Source organism: Scyliorhinus torazame, chromosome 4, assembly GCF_047496885.1.
Source record: "Scyliorhinus torazame isolate Kashiwa2021f chromosome 4, sScyTor2.1, whole genome shotgun sequence".
Lineage (NCBI taxonomy): Eukaryota > Metazoa > Chordata > Chondrichthyes > Carcharhiniformes > Scyliorhinidae > Scyliorhinus > Scyliorhinus torazame.
In genome coordinates this window covers 101,349,997-101,376,951 of record NC_092710.1, presented here as the reverse complement: position 1 = coordinate 101,376,951, position 26,955 = coordinate 101,349,997, and the positions used below count along the sequence as shown (strand labels likewise).

General features: G+C 41.9%; 1 protein-coding gene across 8 annotated transcripts in view; it reads right to left on the bottom strand.

The window, feature by feature from the left end:
• Window positions 1–26,955, bottom strand: part of fam135a (family with sequence similarity 135 member A) — a 291,962-nt gene that overhangs the window by 189,550 nt on the left and 75,457 nt on the right. For all 8 annotated transcript variants that reach the window (XR_011940623.1, XR_011940624.1, XM_072498374.1 and 5 more), the window contains one exon: window positions 11,524–11,603. Coding sequence is in view for 5 of the 8 variants with exons in the window: in XM_072498374.1 (XP_072354475.1) it covers window positions 11,524–11,603 (80 nt within the window). In the remaining 3 variants the exon portion in view is untranslated. The remainder of the gene's footprint in view (window positions 1–11,523; window positions 11,604–26,955) is intronic.

The window sequence follows — 26,955 nt, the reverse complement described above, 5'->3', positions numbered from 1 at the left end:
ATAGATCAAAATGTAACATTACAAAGAGATTTTGAAAGACAAAAATTAATAGGCAAGACCATGAAAAATGGATTTCAATGTAGGAAAATGTGACATCATCCATTTTGGACCAATAAGTACAGAACAGGAAACTTCCTAAATATTAAACTGCAAACAGCAGTGGAGGTCCAAAAAGTCTTGGGGTCCAGGTACATAGATTATTAAAATGTCATGGAAGAGGTACAGAAAATAATCTGAAAGCTAATGGAATGCTGGTCTCTATATCTCGAGATATGGAATACAAATACCATGCTTCACAACAATAATAAAACTCTGGTTATACATACCTGGACTCCAAGGGTTAACATATTAGGATAAACTATTCAAACTAGTGTTGTATTCCCTGGAGACTAGATGGTTATTTATGGTGTGATTTGATGAAAATTTCAAGATATTTAGGGGAACAGGTAGGTGAGACAGAGAAAAATTATTTCCACTGGCTGGAGATGATAAGTTCAAAGTCCATAGTCCAAAGGTATTTGAGGAGTGAAGTTATACGAAAGGTGGTAGAAGTCTGCAAGTCTTCTGCAAATGGCAATTAATGCCAGATCAATTGTTAATTTTAAATCTGTGATTAATAAATTGTCATCCACAGGAAAGGGATTATGGGGCAAGGAAGGACATCTTGACTAAGTCACATATTGTAGCCATCTCAGATGGCCACCTGCAAAGGACCATGGGAAGTATGGCCAACCCAGGACTCAGACAGACTCAGAGCTTGTGTGTGTATTTGCAACCCAGATAGCTCGACGCAATCGAAACCCCTGATCATTTGCATTCTAATGGCCCATTTCCCCAGGACAAAAGAACTGTACTCAGGTAACCGATACAGATACTGACTAAGCGGCTCCACTCCCTTTACTCAGGGAGCCCAAACAGCCATGGTCAATGACTGCTAAGGACACGCCCAGCCATCAAGGCACCCACCCCTTTATTGGCCAAAATCGAAGGCAGTGATCGAAGCCTGTCGAATTATTGGGTCCAAGTTCAGGACCGCTCCAAAGAGCGCAAAATCCCAGAGGGATAAGACGAGACGCAGCCATGTGCTCGGTCTCTCTTGGATCTGGCCTATGCCAACCCAAGTGCAGCATAACGACCAGGCAGACAAGTTCAAGACCAACGATAGCTACCAGACAGATGAGCCCAGCAGAAACAGAGCGACTTCTTCCACCCAGCCACGCAAGATCCGGACAAAGGCCTTGCCCATCTGGTAGAGCCGGTTGCCCTGAAGTTAAATATAGATTACTGTAGCTGTTAGGTGTAATTTAACTTGTAGTGTTCTATGTTGCATGTCGAAATAATCCTTGTGTGTAAATAAACCATCTTTGAACTTGAATTGACTAACTGGTTGTGTGGTCCTTTGATCGATATCCGGTAAAGCCTTGTGGTGTATCATTTGATACCTGCCGACTCTAAAGAGCATCTTTATTAATTGGCAACATTAATTGGCGACTCCGGTGCCGAAAGAGCAACAATATCAGTCATGATCTCATTGAATGCAGGAATAAGCTCTAGGGGCTGAAATGAGTCTTGGAACAGAAATAGGCCAATTAAAAGATCAATTAGGCAGGCAGAAAGAGCCGATAATGCACTTGCGAACTAATCCATCACAGGGAAGTAACACTGGGGTTGAGTTGATCATGGGCTTGAGTACAAGTAGAAACTGCAGCTGATTTTTATCTATTCATGGACGAAAGCAATTGTGCACTTGCCTCTCCTTCAAAAAGCTAAACTAACATAGATATGCCAGAAATTAGAGATCTTCCTGGTCTGCATAACTGAATTGCACTTAAATCTTGAAAGATGCCCTGTCATACAAATATTAAGTATCAGATACCTCAGTTGAAGCTATGGGATACAATCACTCCCACATAATACTCAACACTTAGTGCAAAAATAGGATATTAATTATAGCTCATCACTGCATATAGATTACAACACCTTCAGTAAATAAAAATGCAATGAAAATATCAGCTGCCATTAATTTCAAATAAGAAGGGACTGATGCCCTCAATTAAAAAGCCGCCTCCAAGAAAGGCAGAAAAATGATGCTGGTGTCACAGGTTCTGCATCTAAATTTACAGTAATTGGACCACAAATCAGTGGGCAAGAAAGAATAGCTCAGTTAATTAACTGACAGCTCTCTGAAGCACTAACCTTGATTTGCAATGGAGTGGGAAAATGCAAATTTGTACCCACGCTTTCCCACATTATGTTTCCAGTTTCAGCTGCAATACCAGGGTCACAGCAGGGTACAAAATATGACAGAATACAGATTAACTGAGGTTTTGTACATTAAAAATCACAAACATCCATATGCTTTATAGATTAAGGCTTTAGCTTTTTTTCATACGGAGTGTCGATTTTGGTTGTTTAGTCACTGATTCCCTACAAAACCTAGTTCAACAAAGACAATTGTTGAATAGTTTCTTCCAAACTTAAACTTCACAATTTTACTTGCAAGCTACCAATAATTTGGGTGAGCATAAAAATGGTGCAAAAAACATTACACAAGATTTGCTTTGCAAACATGGTAAGATATATTTTCTGTTTGACTGCATTCTGAAAGAGATACTACTACAAGTTGAATGAAATGATGTAGAGTATAATTTGCAATTTAATGGAAAATCCAGTTGAAGTTGAATTAATTTGTGTTGTTTTACTGCAATTTTACTTTTCTTTACTGTCCTATATTAAAATACCAGTTGCAAAATGCTCATTGTATTTATCTGCTTGTCGCAAAATTAATTTAGCATTGAACAAAAGAACAAAGAACAAAGAAATGTACAGCACAGGAACAGGCCCTTCGGCCCTCCAAGCCCGTGCCGACCATGCTGCCCGACTAAACTACAATCTTCTACACTTCCTGGGTCCGTATCCCTCTATTCCCATCCTATTCATGTATTTGTCAAGATGCCCCTTAAATGTCACTATCGTCCCTGCTTCCATCACCTCCTCCGGTAGCGAGTTCCAGGCACCCACTACCCTCTGCGTAAAAAACTTGCCTCGTACATCTACTCTAAACCTTGCCCCTCTCACCTTAAACCTATGCTCCCTAGTAATTGACCCCTCTACCCTGGGGAAAAGCCTCTGACTATCCACTCTGTCTATGCCCCTCATAATTTTGTAGACCTCTATCAGGTCTCCCCTCAACCTCCTTCGTTCCAGTGAGAACAAACCGAGTTTATTCAACCGCTCCTCATAGCTAATGCCCTCCATACCAGGCAACATTCTGGTAAATCTCTTCTGCACCCTCTCTAAAGCCTCCACATCCTTCTGGTAGTGTGGCGACCAGAATTGAACACTATACTCCAAGTGTGGCCTAACTAAGGTTCTATACAGCTGCAACATGACTTGCCAATTCTTATACTCAATGCCCCGGCCAATGAAGGCAAGCATGCCGTATGCCTTCTTGACTACCTTCTCCACCTGTGTTGCCCCTTTCAATGACCTGTGGACCTGTACTCCTAGATCTCTTTGACTTTCAATACTCTTGAGGGTTCTACCATTCACTGTATATTCCCTACCTGCATTAGACCTTCCAAAATGCATTACCTCACATTTGTCCGGATTAAACTCCATCTGCCATCTCTCCGCCCAAGTCTCCAAACAATCTAAATCCTGCTGTATCCTCCGACAGTCCTCATCGCTATCCGCAATTCCACCAACCTTTGTGTCGTCTGCAAACTTACTAATCAGACCAGTTACATTTTCCTCCAAATCATTTATATATACTACAAAGAGCAAAGGTCCCAGCACTGATCCCTGTGGAACACCACTGGTCACAGCCCTCCAATGAGAAAAGCATCCTTCCATTGCTACTCTCTGCCTTCTATGGCCTAGCCAGTTCTGTATCCACCTTGCCAGCTCACCCCTGATCCCGTGTGACTTCACCTTTTGTACTAATCTACCATGAGGGACCTTGTCAAAGGCCTTACTGAAGTCCATATAGACAACATCCACTGCCCTACCTGCATCAATCATCTTATTGACCTTCTCGAAAAACTCTATCAAGTTAGTGAGACACGACCTTCCCTTCACAAAACCGTGCTGCCTCTCACTAATACGTCCATTTGCTTCCAAATGGGAGTAGATCCTGTCTCGAAGAATTCTCTCCAGTAATTTCCCTACCACTGAAGTAAGGCTCACCGGCCTATAGTTCCCGGGATTATCCTTGCTACCCTTCTTAAACAGAGGAACAACATTGGCTATTCTCCAGTCCTCCGGGACATCCCCTGAAGACAGCGAGGATCCAAAGATTTCTGTCAAGGCCTCAGCAATTTCCTCTCCTTGACCTGGTAGCTGTAAGGGTAATTGATATGAAAACCAAATACAGGACAAAAAGTAAAGAGCACTTTGAATATTAAGCCTGTGTCTCCCACAACCTACTCCATCCTTGACTCTTAAAAAAAGGTTTCCTCGAGATTCCACAAAACTCCTCTCCATTATTTCCCCTACTAAAGATGAAATAGCCTTGAATCACGATCCTGTTTTATATCCTGCATGTTTCAGCTTTAACTGGTCACCTTTCTTGGTTACTTTTTATATCCAGAGAACTCAGGAATCATTGGGCGCGATTCTCCACTCCCACGCCGAAGTGGCCACGCCGTCGTGAACGCTGTCGAGGTTCACGACGGCGCGGAACGGCTCCGGTCCCGACCGATTCAGGCCCTGACAATGGACAGGACCGGGGCCGTGTCATCTACACGCGCCAGGCCTTGTCGCCCGCGTAAAAGCGGCACGGCATAGATGACACGGCCAGCGCCGCATAACAAGCGTCACCCGTGGGTTGGCCGGCGCCAACCCGCGCATGCATGGTTACCGTCGTCTCTAGGTCCGCCCCGCAAGAAGATGGGGGACGGATCTTGCGGGGCCGCGGAATGAAGGAGGTCCTCCTTCAGAGAGGACGGCCCGACGATCGGTGGGCACCGATCGCGGGCCACCCCACATTTCAGGTAAAGCCCGTGCAGGATCCCCCCTCGCCCCCCCACAGGCCGCCCCCCCCCCAGCGTTCACGCACCGCTCATGACTGCAGCGACCAGGTGTGGACAGCGCCGGGGGGGAACCCGCCGTTTTGGCCTGGCCGCTCGGCCCATCCGGGCCTCAGAATAGCGGGGGTGCCGGAGAATCGCCATTTTCGGTGTCTCCGGCGATTCTCCGGCCTGCGGAACTCGACCGGGCCGTTCCCGCCGCTTGGGAGAATCGCGGGAGGGTGTCGGACCAGCGTCCCCGGAACTTTTGGCGGTCCAGGCGATTCTCCCAACCGGCATGGGAGTGGAGAATCGCGCCCACTATGTTTAACACAGCAGTTAATGATATCTATCCGTACACTGTTCTCGAGCCTTAATTCAGCAACTAACCAAATATTCATGCGTGTTGCCTCTAAATAATGGGTACAGATAGTATTAGCTGCTTTATCTGCAAGTCTATTTTACCCATCACTACGAAAGAAAACATTCCAGTCTTCAACCTAGTTTATGGCAATATGTAACTCCTTTTGTTACATGTTCACAGTCCAAAGAATAGCTTGTTTTTCAGTTACATGATCTATTCAGCAACAATGTTGAAAATTATTTTACTGATTTTCCCAGGAGAAAAAAATAGTTCTGATAGTCTCTCTGTTTAGCATTGAGCTTCATGTCACTGTCATCTTTAGACACACTATAAACTGCCCATTAGATAAGGTGCTCTGTGAGCTGCACACAAGTGATAGCCCCATAAATAATGGACACTGGATTAAAATACTTGATTTTACTACCCTTGAAATGCAGCCCAGAACTTTAGTTATATTTTACATTTCCTGTATGATTTGACGTGGTAGTGCTGTCACCAAGCACTGATGGTGCATTTCGACCCAATTCAGAAATTCTTCGATGAAACTTGACACGAAGCTACATAAGGAGATATTAGGATGGCTTACTTAGAGAAACGGGTTTTACGGGCATTTTAAATGGGTTGGGGGGATTTGAGGGAATTCCAGAGTTTAATGCCGAGACAGCTGAACCCCTGACTGCCAATGGTGACACAAAGGAAATTGGGAATGCACAAGAGCTCAAAATTGAATGAAAATAATTGAGGGTCGCATGGTTGGAGAATTTTATTGAGAAGGGCAAAACCTTGGAGGGATTTGGAAATGGATGAGAATTTAAATGTGGGGTGTCGCTAGACCGAGAGCTAATGGCTGATGGGTGAACGGGGCTTAAAAGTAAGTTAGGATACAAGAAGCAGAGCTTTGAATTAATTCAAGTTTCTGGAGGTTTTGGTTCACTACAATAAAAACTGCAACATGTTCAATATTGTTTAAACATTGGTCAATTGTGCGTTAGAGTCATCCATTTATACTGAATGATTCAGCCTCTAATTGCTTCTCCAGTGATTTGGCTCTTCCTGTGGCTCATTTAATCAAAAAACCATTCATTAATACATCTGGGATGACCGCTGATCATCTACATGTCAGAACACCTGATGCCACAAGTGCACTTTCAACTGTTGCGTCCATTGCTTTTTTGTAGCAGTGTAGACAGGGCACCTAATTGCAAATTGCGTGGGACAGATCTTCGGTATATATTTTCTAAAGTACAAAAACCCAGTCAGTCTTAAAAAAGATTGGCAATACTTTAGAAAAAAGTAAAGAATACAAGGAGACAACTATCGCTTCCTGACAGATTACACACTTCAAAATAGATTTGCAGACAAGACATTTAGCTTCAGCTACCGTTTCAAGACCATATTGGATCATTTAAAATACATTTTCCTGCTAAAATATCATTTACTCAGAAATTAATAAAGCCTCTAGAATATAAGGAAAATATACTACCATCCAAATAATAACTGCAAGATGTTTAATGCAGTAGTATTCCATCAATCACTGCCTAGATTAACAGATATATTTGTTTTCATCTATGTTAAGTGTCACGGTTAACAAACAAAATCTTCCATTTCCAGAGGGAAATGAATTAGAGGAAAACATCAGCCTGTGATTTCCCATGACAAAGCAAACTTCAATGCAATTTTGAGACATTAACCAAGCCCCACTAGAGATCAGTTAAATTATTACAAATCAAAGATTCTGGGTCCTTTCTGCTCTCTGGAGCTTCTCGCCACACCACACAGTGATTGACTTCTTTGCTCAAGAGGATCCTAAATGCCTTTTTCAGGACAGGTACCGATAATTAAAGGAAGAATGTACTTCATATTTCTGTCAGCCCTCTTGAGAGTTATGGGGCTGTTTAGCACAGGGCTAAATCGCTGGCTTTGAAAGCAGACCAAGGCAGGCCAGCAGCACAGTTCAATTCCCGTACCAGCCTCCCCGAACAGGCGCCAGAATGTGGCGACTAGGGGCTTTTCACAGTAACTTCATTTGAAGCCTACTTGTGACAATAAGCGATTTTCATTTCATTTAGATAAGCATAGGCTCCAAAGAAGGCAGCATCACATTGGGTGCTCTACTTGCAAGATCAGCGCAAACGAGTCAACACTTGAGTCTCAACAGTTTTCTGGCCAATACCCAAATCTACTCTCATCCAATTGCTCAAGAATTTACACTAAGTTCCTCTAAAAATGGTTCTTAAAGTATACAATTTCTCCACCCCTTCTGCCTGTGCGGTTCAGTATTCAGTCTATCAGCAGTTGGCTTTGCCAAGATTGAGAGAAGAGGAAGAAAACCAGAATGCCAAGTTCCTGTTGGTCAGCCACATAACAATCAGAATTTACTGTAAATCTTCCACCACAAGTTTCACTATACGTCAAATGTTCCCCTCTATTTCAATTTGAATAATGTTGCCTTTGAAGCATTGACCTGTTCCTCATTTGGTTGACTCTGAAAGACCTGCTGCATAGTGTATTTACACTTTGTTTTTATTTCATCCACCACAATGCCCAGTGCTCAGCTATGGCAAAGATAAGTACAAAGCCCCCACCTTGTAGAAAGCAAAAGTGCCCAGTTAGTATGGAGATAATCTTTTCCCAAATACTCCTAGTTGCTGTAGTCTATGGATGCAACAATTTATTTTTATCCCTACTGCCCTGTCTGATTCCAAACTTCCTAAATCTGACCCCACGGTCAGCTCAGAACCCCACTGCTAGCCACCTCCAATATTCAGCAAATATCATGGAATCAATGAATGTTCTTAATCTGACATCACTCCATCTTCTGATGTGTATCTGCTCTCCACAAAACAGCATCCACAAAGTTTTTCACAAAAATCTTTGTGCTGCTATTCAGTAAATTCAGGCCTTGTTCTGTGTGAGACAGCACTGTGACACATGTGAGAATACAGGGGTAGAAATGAGTACACATTGCACTTGTTTCTCAGGAAACATGGCCAGAAAACTACCAATTTAGCAGTGTATCTGTACCCAATTTCAGAATCCGTTGGTACACACAGGATTATCAATGCTGGCTAGCCCACCAGGAATGGTGGGCAGCATGGTGGCACAGTGGTTACCACTGCTGCCTCACAATGCCAGGTACCCGTGATCAATTCCCACCTCGGGTGACTGTGGAGTTTGCACTTTCTTCCCGTGTCTGGGTGAGTTTCCTCCGGGTACTCTGGTTTCCCCTCTCAGTCCAAAGATATGCAGGTTAGGTGGATTGGTCATGCTACAAAATTGCCCCTATGTATCCAAAGATGTGTAAGTTAAGTTACGGGGTTGCAGGGATAGGGTGGTGGAGTGGGCTTAGGCAGGGTGCTCTTTTGGAGGGTTGGTGCAGACTTGAATGGCTGAATGGCATCCTTCTGCATTGTAGGGATTCTATTAAAGAAATGAAGGGAAATACTATTACACTCTTGTAGCAAAGATAATATTAAACAAAAGCAGTCTTAAATAGTCTCGACAAATGGGAAATGCTGTTCCCTCTTTGGGCGAGTCCCAAACTAGAGCGCACTGTTTTAAAATTAGGGTTCACCCTTTTAGGACAGTGATTGGGCATAGTTTTTTCCCTGAGGGTTACGCAACTTTGGAACTCTCTGTCTTAGAGGGCGATGGAGGCGAGGTAATTGAATATTTTTAAGGAGGAGGTAGATAAGATTCTTGCTCAGCAAGGGATGAAAAATTATCAGGAGTAGATGGGAATGTGGAATTAAAAACACAAACAGATCCATGATCTTAATGAATGACAGAGCAAGCTCAAGGAGCCGAATGGCCTAGGTCTGCACCTATTAGCCATGTGTAAGCAATAATTAGTTACAAAAAACCTAGTACTTTAGCTGGCAGTGTTTTTAATCATTCTTTCCTTTTGAAAAGAAAAAAACTCAAATTCAGGGACAGATATGTCTGAGCGTCTGCAAAAACTCTTCCGTGAATTTCTAATCGGCGGAGAACAAAGGTCGGATGAGTGGAACAGTTCATGAATATCTAATTTATACTTTGCATCACAAACATTAGTTCATGGTAAAAATGGATTATTAGGGAATACCTGCTACCAGATTCTGTAAACAAGTGAAACACAAATTTATCTGCAGTAATTAGTTTAAATTATGCCAAGTGTGGGGTTAGGATGAAGGAGAGGAGGTGAGCGGGCTGTTCGGGGAGGAAAAGAATGTCGACTGTGTGAAACAGGGGCAGTAGGTAACCAGGTACGTGAGAAGTAGAGCTGCACATGCAGTGTGGAAAGGAGCATGAGGGTTGTGAGGGGTGAGCCGAAGCAAGTAGGTGGGGAGCTCCAGTCCTTTTGGTGAGAGAAAAAACAATCTGCAGAGCACATGAGCAGCTGGTCAGATTTTTTTTCTCATCAGCGTTTCAGAACCATGCTCCAATGCTTAGATGCGACAATCTTAATGTAAAAACCTGCAACCAAAAACTGCTGCAGCGGCAATTTTGGCAGCAAATATGAATTGGACTTTGACGCTCACTGTGGGCAATGCGCTATAACTACAGCAAAATTGCCAGAATAACAATTTGATAACAATACAGCAATGCCAATGTTGTTTGACACCTTTTCAATGTTGTGCCCAATAGCTTGTCACCTTCACCAATGGAAAAAATGGAGAAAGAAACAGAGAATATAGGGTGAATTAAAATTGAATGAAAAAGGGAAAATGAGGAAGCGAGGGACTGAAAAAGGGTGGATCTAGAGAGACAAACGAAAACGAAATATTAACAAGGATGACAACATTGTAACCTAGTCATATTTGTGAATTGCTATATTGGTCCTTGAGAGTTTAATGAGTTGACGGCTGGGTAGGCATGGAAAATATGGATATTCTTCATCCATGAGGTATACAACCAACAGCTTCTATCCATCATGATCAGAAACAGTGGAACACTTAATTTAGAGTTTTAATAACCATAAGTCCTAGTCAACTTTTTCCTGCCAATTATGGCACTCACCAATCATGTCTCAAATTACTCATACACTGTCGTCCAAAACATTAGCTTCTGAAAGTAAGCTAAATAACATTTCTGAATGCCAAAACAAATTTGCATCCTGACAATTGTTACCTGTCGACACCAAGAAGGATGCAGATGGCAAAACTGCCCAAAGATTGCCATGGTACACAATTCTGAACAAAACTGCAGGAACAATACCTACTGGAGTGAGATTACACTGCTTCATTGGTCTATTTTATGGGCAGCACTTGATTGCTGAAGTTCTCTACAACATTAACAAGCCTAAATGGTTGCAATGGGACTAATTTGTCATAATCTCAAATTCAGGAATTTCATGATTGTCATCAAATTCAACAGGGAGTCTCATGGAGAGAACAAACTTTTATCAGATTTGGCAAGGCTAACAGGAGAGCATGGTAAATTGCAGGACATTTTATGAACTAATAACAGTGTTCAAACATTCAATAGTTATTCTAATGGTCTGAATTATCAGTAATTTCTAGATCATTGTATCTAGGACCAGCGATATCTGGCTCAGATTCTAGATGTTGCACCTTTCCTACTTCCATTGGTAAAGGCGATAAGCTATTGTGTAATGTGGGGAACGTGGTCCAGCATTCAAACTCCCTAACCTTAATGCATTCCAGTGGTAACGAGCATCTACAATTCAGCATCCATGTTTTACATATTAATTCCAGCTTAGAACATACACCTTTTCATCTGCCCCACTCAAGCTTCTCGGTTTGTTATTTGTCACAACAGCCTGAATAAGACAATCTCATCATCATGGTATAAATACAAAGATATTAACAGCTCAAGGTGTCAGTACAATTTACTACATTTAGCACATTTCCATGACCAATTTCTCAAGGGCAGAAAAGCCAGGTCCCAATCTCTCCCTTTACCATTGCAAACAATCAGTATAGAAATAAAAATGATTGCACTAAACATTTATTTGAAACCTGTTCTTAAGCTGCTTAAAGTATCTAACTTAAATGTTTATATGGCAAAGATACATGGACTTCATGAAATAGACGTAGCATTTAGTTTTAGATATTCTGGGATATAATAATCGGGAAAAGTCTTCATTAGTCACAGCTCAATTCCAGTCAGTGTTAGTTATTAAACATTCAAGCTTCTTTCCATTCTTACCTGCTGGATTCAGCAGACTGGCCTCCATCTTGTGTGGCACTCTGGGAGGCAGTTTCATGGTTGCACGGAGCTGGTAAAATCTGCAAGACAAATGTGAGGATAGATTATGTTAAAGATAATAGCACACACTGCAATTAGGAATAATTCTGTAATTGTAGAATGATTAAACCATGTTAAAATGTACTCTACCCATAAATGCTTCAACCTATGCACCAGTCAACTCAACAATCAGAAAAGGAGAAACATGTCGTCAGTTCCCTTAAATAACTACTCCAACTGACATTCTTCTGATATCTTTATGCTGCAGTATGTACTACTACAACCAGAACAACTTAAATTAATACTGTGCCTTTGTTTCAAAATGCCAGGAATTAAAGGGTTAAATTACAGCAACCTCCCAAGGCACCCCCAGGAGCATAATTTGACAAGAAAGACCAAAACTGAGCCAAAGGAGGCAACATTAAGGCAGGTGACCAGAAGCTTGATGAAGAGGATTTACAAAACGGAAACAGGTCATCCACCCCAAAAGAATTGTACCAGTGTTTATGCGCTGTGCAAACTTTCTCCCAACCTATTTAATCAAAAGCTATCAGCAGATGCGCCTTTTCCTTTCTCCCTCATACTTTTGTTTCAAACTGCCAGGAATCAAAAGGTTAAACTATGAGAAACAAGTCACATGACTTTGAAGAAAGGTCACCATCAACCTGAAACATTAACTCTTTCCACAGATAATTCTTGACTCCGTCCACTCCACTTTTGTTTGGACAAAGGGAGTGTATCCCTTTTCTGGTTTCCTGAGGTTGTTAATGTTCCAACAATTAAGAATTTGAAAGGGAGGTTGTAGGGCTCTTTGCCCTAGCAGACTAGTAGTCTCGGGTTTGCCAGCCTTGATTCTGAATTGCTGATGGCCTTTTAGAGTTCCCTTTGAATTTAGTCTCTGCAGCATACAGAGGTGACGAGGCACAAGTTTTTCTGATACTGTCAGGTATCTCATTGTTCGATGGTTGCAGCCAGGCTTAGCTTCCGCCATTTCAAAACATCACTGGTCAATTCTCAAAATTTTAGAAATTAGCCATTAATATATATATTTTATAAAAATATAGAACAAGGTCCTACCCCCGTTACAGACTTCCAAGCGCTGGAATTCTCGTGCTCATTAGGCCAAGATGTAATAATAATAATAATCTTTCTTCGTGGCACAAGTAGGCTTACATTAACACTGCAATTAAGTTACTGTGAAAAGCCCCTAGTCACCACACTATGGTACCTGTTCAGGAACACTGAGGGAGAATTCAGAATGTCCAATTTACCTAGCAAGCACATCTTTTGGAACTTGTCGGACAAAACCAGAGCACCCCTACACTGTGAAGCAACGGTGCTAACCACTGTGCTACCCGCCCTATTCTGAAGTCTTTCAAATTACAAAGCATTTTGATGGGGAATATAGGAGAAACTGATTCTTCTGTTGGGGGAAACTAGTTCATTAAAGCTTCCCAAACTGTGGTCTGTGACCCAGATTTTGGGATTGCAAGCTCAGTGGCGGCAATGGCTGCCATGGAACTCAGACTGAATGCTGACAGCTGCAAGGTCCCCATTGATCCTTGTGTTTTTTTTCTACTGGTGAACATGGCCCAATTCCTGCATGAAAAAAGCTTGTGAAATGGTGCTAGTTTGAAAACCCTACAATGAACATCTTTCCCAGAAGCCGAAGCTAACCCTCACTCCCAGTCCCCCACGCTGTTCTCAGGGGTCCAATTAAGTCTGAGGCATTAAAACCCAGGGGAGCATGAAGTCTGAGGCATTAAAATGGGTTTAAATAAGGAAAAGGTTTGGGAAGCACACAGCTAGATGGTTCAAAGTGATATCAGGAAAAACCTCTTCAAACCAAGGATAGGAGAGGCAGTGGTGTAGTGATATTGTCATTGGACTGTTGATCCAAAGACCCAGGGTAATACTCTTGGGACCCAGGTTCAAATCCCGCTAAGGCAGGTAATATAAATTGAATTCAATAACTATCTAGAATTAAAAGTCTAATGATGACCATGAAACCACTGTCGATTGTCGTAAAAAAATAACAACTGATTCACTAATCTGCCACCCTTACCTGGTCTGGCCTACATGTGACTCCAGAGCCACAGCAATGTGGTTGATTCTTAAATGCCCTAGCAAGCCACTCAGTTGTATCAAACCACCAGACGGCACTGGAAATGACAATGATAAACCCAGCCCTGTCGACCCTGCAAAGTCCTCCTTACTAACATCTGGGGGCTTGTGCCAACATTGAGAGCGCTGTCTCACAGACCAGTCAAGCAACAGCCTGACATAGTTATTCTCACTGAATCATACCTTACAGATAGCATTCCAGACATTAATATCACTGTCCCTGGATGCCTTGTCCTCAACATTGACCCTGGACCCCATGAAGTCAGATCAAACATTGTCAAGGAAACCTCCTACTGATTACCACATACCATTCTCCCCTCCCTACCGCAGCTGATGAGTCAGTATTCCTCCATGTTGAACACCACTTGGAGGAGGCACCGAGGGTGGCACGGTTACAGAATGTACTCTGGGTAGGGGGGTTTCAATGTCTATCATCAAGAACAGCTCAGTAGCACTAACAACCGAGCAGGCCTTGCCAGCAAAGCCCACATCCCGTAAAAATGAATTTTAAAAAAGAACCTAGAACTCTCTCCAATCGAATACTACAAAAAAGAATATAGAGAGATTTTTGTTGGAAAGTGTATTATGGGTTATGGGATCAAAATGCAGATTAGCCGGGATCTAATTGAATTGAGGAACAGGTTTGAGCGGTTAAATGGCCTTCTTCTGTTCATATATTCCCTAACCCAGTGGAAAAAATTGGGGAAGGGATTATATATATTATTGAAATAATAATCTGTTAGGGTCTGACTTCCAAGGCCTCCATCTTGGTGATGTTAAGTGACCCAGCCATCCCACAGATTTCCACGAGTGCCATAAGTGGATAGCACAAGTGGATAGCACTACGGCTTTACAGCGCCAGGGTCCCAGGTTCGATTCCCCGCTGGGTCACTGACTGTGCGGAGTCTGCACGTTCTCCCCATGTCTGCCTGGGTTTCCTCCGGGTGCTCTGGTTTCCTCCCACAGTCCAAAGACATGCAGGTTGGGTGGATTGGCCATGATAAATTGCCCTTAGTGACCAAAAAGTTTAGGAGAGGTTATTGGGTTACGGGGATAGGGTGGAAGTGAGGGCTTAAGTGGGTCGGTACAGACTCGATGTGCCAAATGAACTCCTTCTGCACTGTATGCTCTATGCCCTAAAGGGGAGAGAGGTGGAGAGTCATAGAAGTTTATAGCATAGAAAAAGGCCCTTCAGCCCAACTTGCCCATGCCGCCCCTTTTTTCCACTAAGCTAGTCCCAATTGCCCACATTTGGCCCATATCCCTCTGTACCCATCTTACCCATTTAACTGTTTAAATGCTTTTTAAAAGACAAAATTGTACCCACCTCTACTATTGCCTCTGGCAACTCGTTCCAGACACTCACAACACTCTATGTGAAAAATTGCCCCTTTGGACCCTTTTGTATCTCTCCCCTTAAGCCTATGTCCTCTATTTTAGATTTCTCTACCTTGGGAAAAGATGTTGATTATCTACCTTATCTATGTCTCTCATTATTTTATAGACCTCTATAATAAGATCCTTTAGGCAAAGCATCTCAAGAGCAATAGCTTAAACAATTTGGATGCACAAGAGGCCAGAACTGCAGGAACATAGGAGTGCATTGGTATTGGGATGACTGGAAGAAGTTTCAAAGATAAAGCAGGTTGAGAACAGAAAAATTTGAAAAGGATTATGATTTTTAAACTTCTGCCCTTGGATCGATAAATAATGCAAGTCAATGAGCAAAGGAGTGATGGGTGAATGGGACTCAGCGCAAGTTAGGATATTGGAAGCAGGATTCAATGGGCTCAAGTTTATGGAAGGTTTTAGATGGTAAATCAGGACGGCATTGAGTAACTATGGTTGGAGATAACAAAAGAATGGAGAAGGGTTTTCCCAGCACATGGGTTGAGATGGGGCAGAAAATGGTGATTTTAAGGAATTGGAAATACGCCGTCAGATATGAAGAGATATGGGGTAAAAAAAGGAGGAAATTACACCATATAGGCAACACTAAATGACATGGCTTTTCAACCATTGCTTGAGAATTGAAATATCATGTTTAGTTCTTAGGCTCGAGGTTAGATAGATAGTATTGTCCAGTTTCTGCACCTAACATTAGTAAAATGTTGCTGATGACTGATGCTGATGTCGCTTGGATTTGTAATAATGAACCAACCTGTGGATTTTTCAGTCAATAAAAAACAAAAAAAACAACTTAAAATCCTTACTCTTCATGATGCTCCAAATGTTTGTCGACAAACATAGCAGCTGCAATGTCACGCCTGCCAAAGATTATTCCAATCAGCAGACGTAGTGTGCTCACATGGCTCAAACTCCTATCCAGTGATGTAAAAGAGAATTTACGATCTGGAAAAAGTAGGTTTGGTTGTTTCACTGAATTTCTCTGGTGCCTTTTGTTACTGGGATTAAGAACCCCGGAGCCTAAAAGATCCAGACTGGATCCAGACTTCCAGCGGAAATGTACCATTTGATCAAGACTGCTGTGACTGTCCTCACGATCTGACTAATGGGAAAGGGCAAGTTTAAAAAATATAAACAAAGGTCATGCATACAGTGAGAAAAACCTGTATCCATATCCTGAATATGTACATCTAAAAAGCCTGTTTCCACTATTATAGAATAGATGCTAATAATATAATAGAATAGGTGACAAAGCAGCCTGCTTGATTGCACCCCCTTACACAAACATGCAAACCATCCACCACCCAACAAACAGTGGAGCCGTGTGTACCATCTACAAGATGCACTGCAGTAACTCACCAAGGTCCCTTAGACAACACCTTCCAAACCCATGACCACTACCATCTAGAAGGACAAGAGCAGCAGATACCTGGGAACCCCACTACCTGGAGGTTCCCCTCCAAGTCACTCGCCACCCTGACCTGGAAATATATCGGCATTCCTTCACTGTCGCCGGGGCAACATCCTGGAACTCCCTCCCTAAGGTGTACCCACATCTCAAAGACTGCAGCGGTTCAAGAAGGCAACACACCACCACCTTCTGAAGGGTACGTAGGGACGGGCAGTAAATGCTGGCCGAACCAGCGAAGCCCACATCTCGTAAATTAATTTAAAACGTTTTTCTTTTCTTTTTTACACAGATGGGGGTCAATGTCTTCACTAGAAGATGAGCATTTCTGATGAATTGTGTTATGCTTTTGTGCTTTCTACACCAAGTGATTTTAGGGAAAAACAATTTTTTGGAAAACCTGTGCACAATTTTTGATCTCCTCCAGTAAGAAACAGACACTCAACTGCAGATGGAAGAAGAAATGGAGATGCTGAAGCTGCACTCAGCCAGACAAGTGAAGAGTATTATATCACTTTCTTGACTTGTGTCTTGTAGATGTGGCTCGAGTCATGTAGCCACCTGGGTTGGCCACTTCCCGACTTAAAATGGAGATCCGCAAAGACTACAGGGAAATTCAGCCAACACAGGCAAAAAACTAGCAAGTGCAAACATCCTGTGTATTAGAACTTGCAAAAGCCCAGACAGCAAAATTTAAGGTGAATAAGGCCAAGCCAGACTCCTCGGCGCCAGCAGGAGCCAAGACAAAGGAAGGCCAACGGACACTCAGGGACCGCCCAGCGATCAGGGAACAACTCCAGTATTGGAGAAATCGATCCAAGTGATCGGAACGTAGTCCAATCACTTGAAACCAGGTACGGGGTCCGCCCCGAAGGGGCGTGAAGCCCCTGGGGACTATAAAATAGAGTCCCCAAGTTCAATTCGTCCTTCTTGGCAGGGTCACTCAGCAACTCGAATCAACCCTTGAGAGTGAACTGCCCAAGCTGCCGCATCAACCAAGTAAGTCTCCAGTCAACGAGACAGGCGCTTCTAGCTACCAGTCCATACCAGCTTTTGAATCCTGCAGACTCAGATCGAACAAAAGGCCATTTGTTCCCCTGACCTGGTGGGCCAATTCCGAAGCACAGTATAGGCCTTTTAGTGATAGAGAATAGTCTAGAAAGTAAAGTTTATGTATGAGTAGTGATTTAATGTGTATAATAAATGTGTTTTGATTTGAATCTTATTCATTTGTGTTGAGTTATTGATCAGTACTTGAACTTGAACCTCATGGCGGTATCATAAAGATACCTGGCGACTCTAGTGCAAAGGTGATAGAAACAGAGCAAATTAAACAAAGATGCAACGGGCAACATTTAAGAGCCAACCAAAAGTTAGCAACAGAATTATCAGCCTCCGACCTGCTCTTGTAGCCTCGATGTTTATATGGTTGTTCCAGTTCAGTTTCTAGTCAACAGTAACCCCCAGCATGTTGATAGTGCATGATTTAGAGATGGTTCGATTCTCCCTTGTTGGTCATTACGTGGTACTTGTATGGTGCGGATGTTAGTTGCCACTTATCAACCCAAGCCTGAATGTTGTCCAGGTCTATATATGAACTTAAGAATCAGGAGGAGTAAGCCATTTGGTCCTTCAAGCCTGCTCTGCCATTCAGTAAGATCATGGTGATCTGATTGTAAACTACACTTCACATTCCTGCCTACTGCTGATAAACCTTCACACCCTTGCTTACTAAGAATCTGGCCACCTTTCCTTAAAGATATTCAACGGATTTTCTTCAACTGCCTTTTGAGGAAGAGAATTCCAAAGTCTCACAACCCTCGGAGGAAAGGTTTTTCCTCATCTCTGTCCTGAAAAGGCGACTCCTTATTTTGAAACAGTGACCTTAAGTTCAAGATTCTCCCATAAGAAGAAGCATCCTCTCCACATCCACACTTTCAAATCCTCTCAGGATCTTATGCTTCAATCAAGTTCTTGCCAAATGCACACATTATCTGTGATGGGAATGGTAATGAACAATGTGTAATTTATCAGTGAACATTGCCACTTCTGACTTTATGATGGAGGAAAGGTCATTTATAAAGCAGATGAAGATGGTTGGGCCTCAGACACTACCCTGAGGAAGTCCTGCTGTGATGCTCTGGCCCAAGATGATTGGTTCCAACCAGTGGAGAGTTCCCCTTAGAATTCCAGCATCTGCCTCCTTGATGAAACACTTGGTTAAATGCTGCCCAGATGCCATTCCACTCTCGCCTCTGGAATTCAGCTCTTTTTCCATGTTGAGATGAAGGCTGTAATGAGGTCTGGAATGGAGTAGTCCTGGCGAAACACTTTCTGTTAACATTGCATCTTTAGCATAGAAAAGCATCCTTAGGCAAGTCCGAGATCCAGAAGGAAGGTTCTGGTGCCTCATCAACTTTATGTACAGGCAGCCTTTGCCAATACCTTATTATCCATTTTAAACCCTTCTGGAAAAAAGCCTCTTTCACCATGAGCTGAGTGGCATCTTCTTCCTTGGTAAAGATAAACGTAAATTATTAATTTAATACCTCAGCCATGCTCTGCCTCCATGCACAAATCCCCCTTTTGGCTCCTAAGCCAAAAGTTTATTTTACTTTTTAAATGTTTCCAATTAAGGGGCAATTTGGCATGGCCAATCCACCTACCCTGCACATTTTTGGATTGGGGGGGGGGGGTGGAGATATGCAAACTCCACAAGGACGGTGACCCGGGGCTGGGATCGAACCTGGGTCCTCAGCGCCGTGAGGGAGCAATGCTAACCACTGCTGCGTCACCGTGTTGCCCCTTTCTTTTATTATTTATATGCCCAAAAATGACCTTTGGATTCCATTTTAGTTGCCAACCTCTTTGCATACTCTTTGATTCTCTTAGATGCTGTTTCAATTTCTCTCTGATTCTTCTACATTTAGCCTGGTTCAAAATTGTACTATCCACTTGACATCTGACCTCTTCTACTTCATCTTAATCTCCATCTCTTTTGTGAACTAGGGAGCACGGGATTTGTTAGTTCTACCTTTCCCCTTCATGGAAATATACCTTAACTGTACCCAAACACTCTTTTCTAAAGGTAGACTATTGTTCAGTTACAGGTTTGATTCGAATATATCTGGGTCGGATTCATACTCCCACTGAAGTGGGCTTTCCCCCAGTTAATTCTTACTATTCTGGATTGCTCCTGGTCTTTTGTCATATCTAAGCTCAACCTTAAGATACAATGAGCACTGTCCGCTACTGATACTTGATTTGCTTGACCCACCTTGTTCCAAAGAACCAAGTCCAGCAATGTTTTGTCTCACTGAACTGGAAACACACTGCTGTAGAAAATTCTCCTGAATACATTCTAGGAACTCTTGCCACACTCTGCTTTTTACACTATGATTATCCAAGTCTATATTCGGATAATTAAAATCCCCCATTATAATGACTCCAGAATCATCAGCTGGTGGTACAGAACTTGATATTGCTGAAGGGAGATGATGCCAAAGCTTTGCATCTTGCACTCACCAAGAAACACAAGAAAACTAGATTTGAAACAATCACAACAATTTATACTGCAGGAGAAAAAGGTGCTGGCTGGTTAGCAAGTCAATTTTGATTGGCTGAGGCAGTGTCATGGAGAAACCAAAGGCTCCCCAGTTTCCCGGGTAATTCAAAAAAATGTGCAAGGCTTGAACAAATTCCTTTTGTTTGCAGAGAACGTGTCCCTGTGTCGGAATGGATGTCACCTCTGGTAAGTTGAGCTCAACTGATTATCCAAAATTGATTGCTCATGTAGTTATCAACATATTCAGGGTTGTACAGTCATTGCTGCCAAATCACGGAACACATCCAAGAATAGACATTTTGCTTTGGGTTTTGCAAAAAAGGCTGGTTGGATACCGTCTCTGCAAACAAAAGCAATATATTAAGCCTTGTGCCTTTTTTAAATTTCAAAGTGGTGTGAGAAGCCTATAGTTTCCTGTTGCTTTCGCAATAGCAACGCTTTGGCTAATAAGGGGTGATTTGCCAATCATCAGCTGTCTATTTGCCTGGAATATAAATTGTAGTGATCATCTGAAATTTGGCATTAGTATCCTGATGAGTTCAAGATGAAAAGCTTTTGCAAAATGTCACTTTTTCCAACAGCATCTCAAGACTAGAATTCTTGAACTTCTCTGTAACTATAATAATAATGATCGCTTATTGTCACAAGTAGGTTGCAGTGAAGTTACTGTGAAGCCCCTAGTCGCCACATTCTGGCACCTGTTCGGGGAGACCGATATGGGAATTGAATCCGCGCTGCTGCCTTGTTCTGCGTTACAAGCCAGCTGTTTAGCCCACTGTGCTAAACCAATTTCCTTAAAAGTTTGTTCTTCTACATCTTTCCCACTAATTGGTGGTCTATAGATTAAGTCTCCTCCAACAGTTCTCCTTTCTATCTCAGTGGCCCATCGTCTGCTTGAAGGCTTTATCCTTCGTGTTCCATTCATAATTTGTTCCACGATTACATTCTAATTATAATAATCTTTATTATTGCCACAAGTAGGCTTACATTAACACTTCAATTAAGTTACTGTGAAAATCCCCTAGTCGCCATACTCCGGCACCTGTTCAGGTACACTGAGGGAGAATGCAGAATGTCCAATTCACCTAATCAGCACGTCTTTTGGGACTTGTGGGAGGAAATCGGAGCATCCGGAAGAAACTAACGCAGACATGGGGAGAACTTGCAGACTCCGCACAGACAGTGAATCAAACCCGGGACCCTGGTGTTGTGAAGCAACAGTGCTAACCACTGTGTCACCCAATTAGGTTGGCTATCTTACTGTTTTGCAATTGACTGCCAAGGCTAAATGCAGCAACAACCTATGTTTGTATAGCGCCCTTGACATAGTAACATTTTTCATGGTGTTCCACAGGAGCGATATCAAACAAAATGTGATAGAGTCACTTGGATTTATTAGGAAACATGACCAAAAACCTAGTCAGAGATCGGTATGAATTTACATAGGCTGGTGGATTGTCTTAAATTGCAGACAGGTAAAGAGGTGGAGAGGCAGAGAGATTGAACGGAAGAATTCAAGAGCTAGTCACCTGAAATCACGATGGTCAATCGTAGATGTGCAAAAGGCCAGAATTGGAGATCTCAGAAAGTAGTAAGACATTATAGAGATAGGCCAGATAGGGATTTGAAATCAAAGATAAGAATTTAAAAATTTACTCCATATGGTTGCAGTAGAAATTGATATACTTCGCACTACTCCTCCTTACAGGTTTAAAATGCAACATGGCATCAATCTCATCTAGTCTATTGCATGATTCTGTTTCACTCTGCTTATATGTGAGTACTTTCATTATACCAGTATACAATAATGGGATAAAGACAATCAAAACTCAAATTCATTAAAACAAATAGGCAGCAGCTGGATTTAATTCTTCAACAATCTCGGAGTGCGAAATGGGGAGAGGGAGCCCGAGAGAAAACTGCGGATCAGGAGAGAGAGTACAGCAGGAGTTAGTCAGAGAGGGCCTGAGAGAGAATAGCGTCACATACTCCATTTTTAAAAATAAATTCCCATAAATTAACTTCAAAATTTACTGTGGAAATGTTTGCATGTTTATGATCTTCAGGCAACCATGTAAAACTATGAAACAAATTGAACTTTAATCATATTCTATTCTCAACAACTGATAAATGTTTTAAAAAGAGGGCCACAGTACTTCAAAAGAGGAATAAACCGGAACAGTCGAGAATTCACTCTCAATTCTAGCCAATCCTACTTTCAGTTGTAATGATCTTGGTCAGCAGCCTCAACAAACATAGCCATAGTTCTACTAGTCTTGTGTATTGCCAGTCTTTTATGACACAACCATACAGAACCACAGAATTCCTACAGTGCAGGCCATTTGGCCCATCATGTCTGCACAGAGCGTCTGAAAGAGCACCCAACCTAGGCCAACTCCCCTCTGCCCTATCCTTGCAACCCCATGACCTCACCTAACCTACACATTTTTTGACAGGAAGGGGCTAAATTGCCTGGTCAATAACATGGTCAATCCACCTAACTTGCATTTCTTTGGACTGTGGGCGGAAACCAGAGCACCCGGAGGAAACCCACGTAGGAACGGGGAGAAAGTGCAAACTCCACACAGTCATACAAGTTGGGAATTGAACCCAGGTCTCTGGCGCTGTAAGGCAGCAGTGTTAACCACTGTGCTACCGAGCCGCCCATTATCTTTCCTCCAGAATTACTGGCTACACTGTAATTTTCCTATCAGAATGTTTGCTTCAATTGTACTCAAATGTATTATCTTAGTTGCACTGAAGTTCATTTATTAATGTCACATATTGGTATACAGCTTTGATTAAAATAAAGTATAATTGGAATCATTAAAAATAGAATATTGCTTTAATGTGTACACTTTTAAAATCAATCAAATATATTCTACCAAACAGTAAATTAATTATAAAGTTCTTTATTCCAACATTCATATCAGGTCAAGCGGCATCATTCCCTCTTGGAAGTTAATGTTTTGTGCTGTGGTGGTCACCTCTGTTAAGCATCGCCTGGTGTGGTTCAGGGGGCCCACTCTGGCATGGCAGTTTCTGTCACATTTGCTGCAGAGGAAGACTCTGGGCTGAGAAGATGAACGATTCACTGGCCTTGGTTTTCGCTGGATCCCCTTCTTGGACAACTGAGCTTGCTGTATCTGTTCAACTCCTCCAATGCCCTTCTAATGGACAGCCTCCAAAGATCATGGCCGTCAGCGACCATCTCTCAGTTCTTAGTGTGGAAGTCTGCAATCTCGCTTGTAGCAGAGGTACAAATGCCTAGGTGGTGGTGACCCAGTGGCCATTCATCACACAGGTCTTTGGATGGATGATGACCATAAATCCATTAAATGCTGCCGAGTCAGTGCTGATGCAGTTTGCTTAGCAATGAATATATGCTGATAGAATCAGCACGCTCTAAAACCTCAGAGTCGGTGACCTTGCCCTTCTGAGGGATGCTGAGGATACATCCGAGATAGTGAAGGTGGAGATAGTTCAGTTTTTTCTTCTACCAGTGTATGTTGCCCAGGTCCCATCTTTGTGGAGGAGTGCATTGAGCATTGTTACGGGCAGAATGGGGGTGTTAATTTAAACAGCACTAATTTCTCCTTTCATGTCCTGCCCATAAACAGAAAGGTGTTTTAGATTTGTTTCCCTCTTTATAGGGGTGACATACTTCCCAACCCTTGGTTTTGGTCTAATTCAATTTTCTATTAATAAGCCCACAGAAAACTGAAGTGAAGATTAACTCAAGGATTAGTTTATTTACATTTACACAAAAGTGCAAAATATGTTCCTTGCACCTTCAATAGTAAAACGAGGGATAGAGAAAAGAAAGATTTACAGTACAGAAACCACAGAGAAAATAAATATTCTGTCACATAAGTTCCAGAGTCCAGAATCAAAGTCTAATGAAGTATTTCTTCGCGGAGATCAGTGGGTTGAAAACTGATGTTGGATAATTCACTTTTCCAGTAGTGTTGTCTTCACACAGCGAGATAGGCATGACAGAGGTGAATCATTCTTATAGGCAATGGTACAGACTCCCAGCAGAAGTAGGGTACATGGGGCCAGGTGCCCAACCTGGGCCAGAGTTCCTGGTCTGTGGGGGTTGTTCGTCAGATGATAAAATAGCAGACGGAGCTATTCATCTCGACAAGGCAATATTACTTGTTCACCAAGCCAGATGTCTTGCTCATGTTTATCCAATGTTTGGACACTTGGCTGTGTGTTCTGGGCTAACAACTGGGACTGCACAACCCAACTTCTACAGCCATTTTTATTTGATAACCCAGGCTGGCCGGCAGAGATGGCATTATGGGTTAAAAGGAATGTATGGGAGGCCATCAACTTGGTTGACATTCCGCTCTGCCGGCCAACCTGGGTTATCAAATAAAAATGGCCTTTGAAGTTGGGCTGTGCATTCCCCAGCTATTAGTAATTCCTCAGAGATAACAAGGTGTGAGGTTTCCAAAACTGCAAAGTGGCTTATTTTGCTCTGTGGTCACAAACAGATACAATTTCAGCCATTTTAAGAATCTCTGTTCAGTTTTTCATATTTCAGAAATACGTATGAGGGTATCTAAGGATTATAAAAATATAGTGGGAGGTTATAGTCGCTCACAGGATGCAGCCTTGGTACACTTGCAGTTTGGTGTTCTCAGTCAAGTTGCCGTTGCTTCATATTCTCTCACTCAGCTTGCTCATAACTGCTGCAGCTTCTATGATGCATGTTGTTTTCAGCATCAAGTAACAGATTATTGTAATGTGGAGACCAGATATGTGAAGCTAAAAACAACATCCAGCTTCACATTGCAATGTTGATAAATGGCAGTATTGCAACAGCCTGAACCATGACATTAGCTTTTCTGATGCTGATGGTAAACCAAACTCCTTACAGGTGTGAGAGTCAGTTATCTTGCTGTTGAAAGTGTTCTAAGTGTGGAATAATGGTGCGGCAGTCAGCATGAAGCATATCAGGTCAAATTTTTTAACTTTAAAATTCATACTAAAATCTTTCCAGTATTGAAAAATACACTTATTTGTGTGTGAGAAAATAGGAGGCAAGTGTAGGAAAAAAATGCATCTAAGACAAACCATATTACCACCTCTCATGTGTGAAAATGGTACAAGCCAAAGGGCAGGCACTGTGTACTTGACTGCGTGTGATCCTCTTTAAGGCTGGCAAAAAATCCAAAACAATAACTTTCAAAATAAATGCTTACATATTTCCCCCTGCATTTGCCCTGCCTACTCCCACACTGCCTTCCCCACACTCTCCTTTAGCTGCACTCTTAACAAGTGGTATATTTATATACATCATTAGCAGTTACATTTCACTGATTGGTATGTTTCATGGTGAGATACATTAGATGTATCAATTTTAATTTCTCATGTTTTCTCAATTTCTCATATGAGATGGAACTCATTACAAATAAAATAGCTCATTTGCCGAGCAGAGGCTATTTATTTCCCCAGAGTAACTAGGAGCATTAACAAAGCAGTAACTGATAAAATGCAAAACATCTACAAAATGGTATATGCAGTCACGTCAATTTTTCCATGGATTATACTATCATCCCATAAAACTCATAATTTTCCCAGGAGAAGATACTGAAGAAAACAACAGGAAGTTAATTAATTTTTCCAATTGCTAAAGAAAAACCTGCTGATATCAGAAAGCCGTTACTGTAAACAAGTATTCAAATTTTAAACACTATAGAAAATGTACAATAAATATAACAGCCAACAAAATCCAGTGTAGTGCAAAATAATTCTGACCTTCTTAAAGTTTGAAGAATGGCTATGTAAAGTTATAAGTCTAGTGGTTTGAGCTGAAATAAAAATTGCAGAAGTAGAGTCATATAAAGCTACAGGTATCTATGAATTCTAAATGCTGAAGTACAGGGAATCAGTGAAGAATAACAAGACGGTTCACAGATAATGAACAGCATTTTGGATTCAGTGTCAAGTTTATGGGTGCAGCTGTAGAAGTCAAATCAAGAGGCAAGTGTAGATAATGGTTTCACCAGCAGTGGGACTGACCACAGTAGAAATGAATAATCATGCTGAGTTGGAAGAGCTTTTGGTGATAGATAGTCATGTTAAAGATGATTGAAGCATCTCGGATAAAGTCAAAGGATGTAACTACATAGTGAAATAACAAAACGTTATCTATAAATTGAAAAAAGTGTTGGCTTTAGATTGTTGCAGATGCAATAGGGGGAATGAATTTGAAATACCTAATATAACCATCTCAACAGTCATCAAATGCCTGAGTTATAATAGTCTATGAGATGGGCATGTAAATGGTATGTAGCAGAATACTTGCTTAATGAAAAATAATTTTAGACTGTGGAAGAGCTATGACTGTCTTCCCACCCTAACCTTCAACCAACTCCAAAATGATTTTCTCCCATCTTCTACCGGATAAGCTGCAAAAGTTTGAAAATCACCTCACAATAACATTAAATTTAATGACTGGTTAATTTCTCTCATGATTTTCATTTAATCCAGCATCTTCCATGAATTGTATAGTTTCTGACTCTTCAGCCTGACTATAATAGAGAGGAAAATCAGCTGAGCAAACGAGCAATAAAAGAGAAAGAGGGTAATTTCCATCGGTACTGAAGCAAAACACTGCAGATGCTGGGAATCGGAAATAAGAACAGCGAATGCTGTAAATATTCAGGTGGTCAAGAATCATCTGCGGAACAGGAGCAGAGTTAACAATTCAGGTCTGTCACTTTTCAGCAGATGGACTTTGAGCTCTATTGATTAAGGATTAATTATTCCTGTGAAACTAGTTGAAAATTATTTAGTAAAGGAATTACGCAAACTACTTGCTGAATATCAAAAATGGCTAATTGCAAAGCTCAATGCACAACATTCTCTGGCCGCG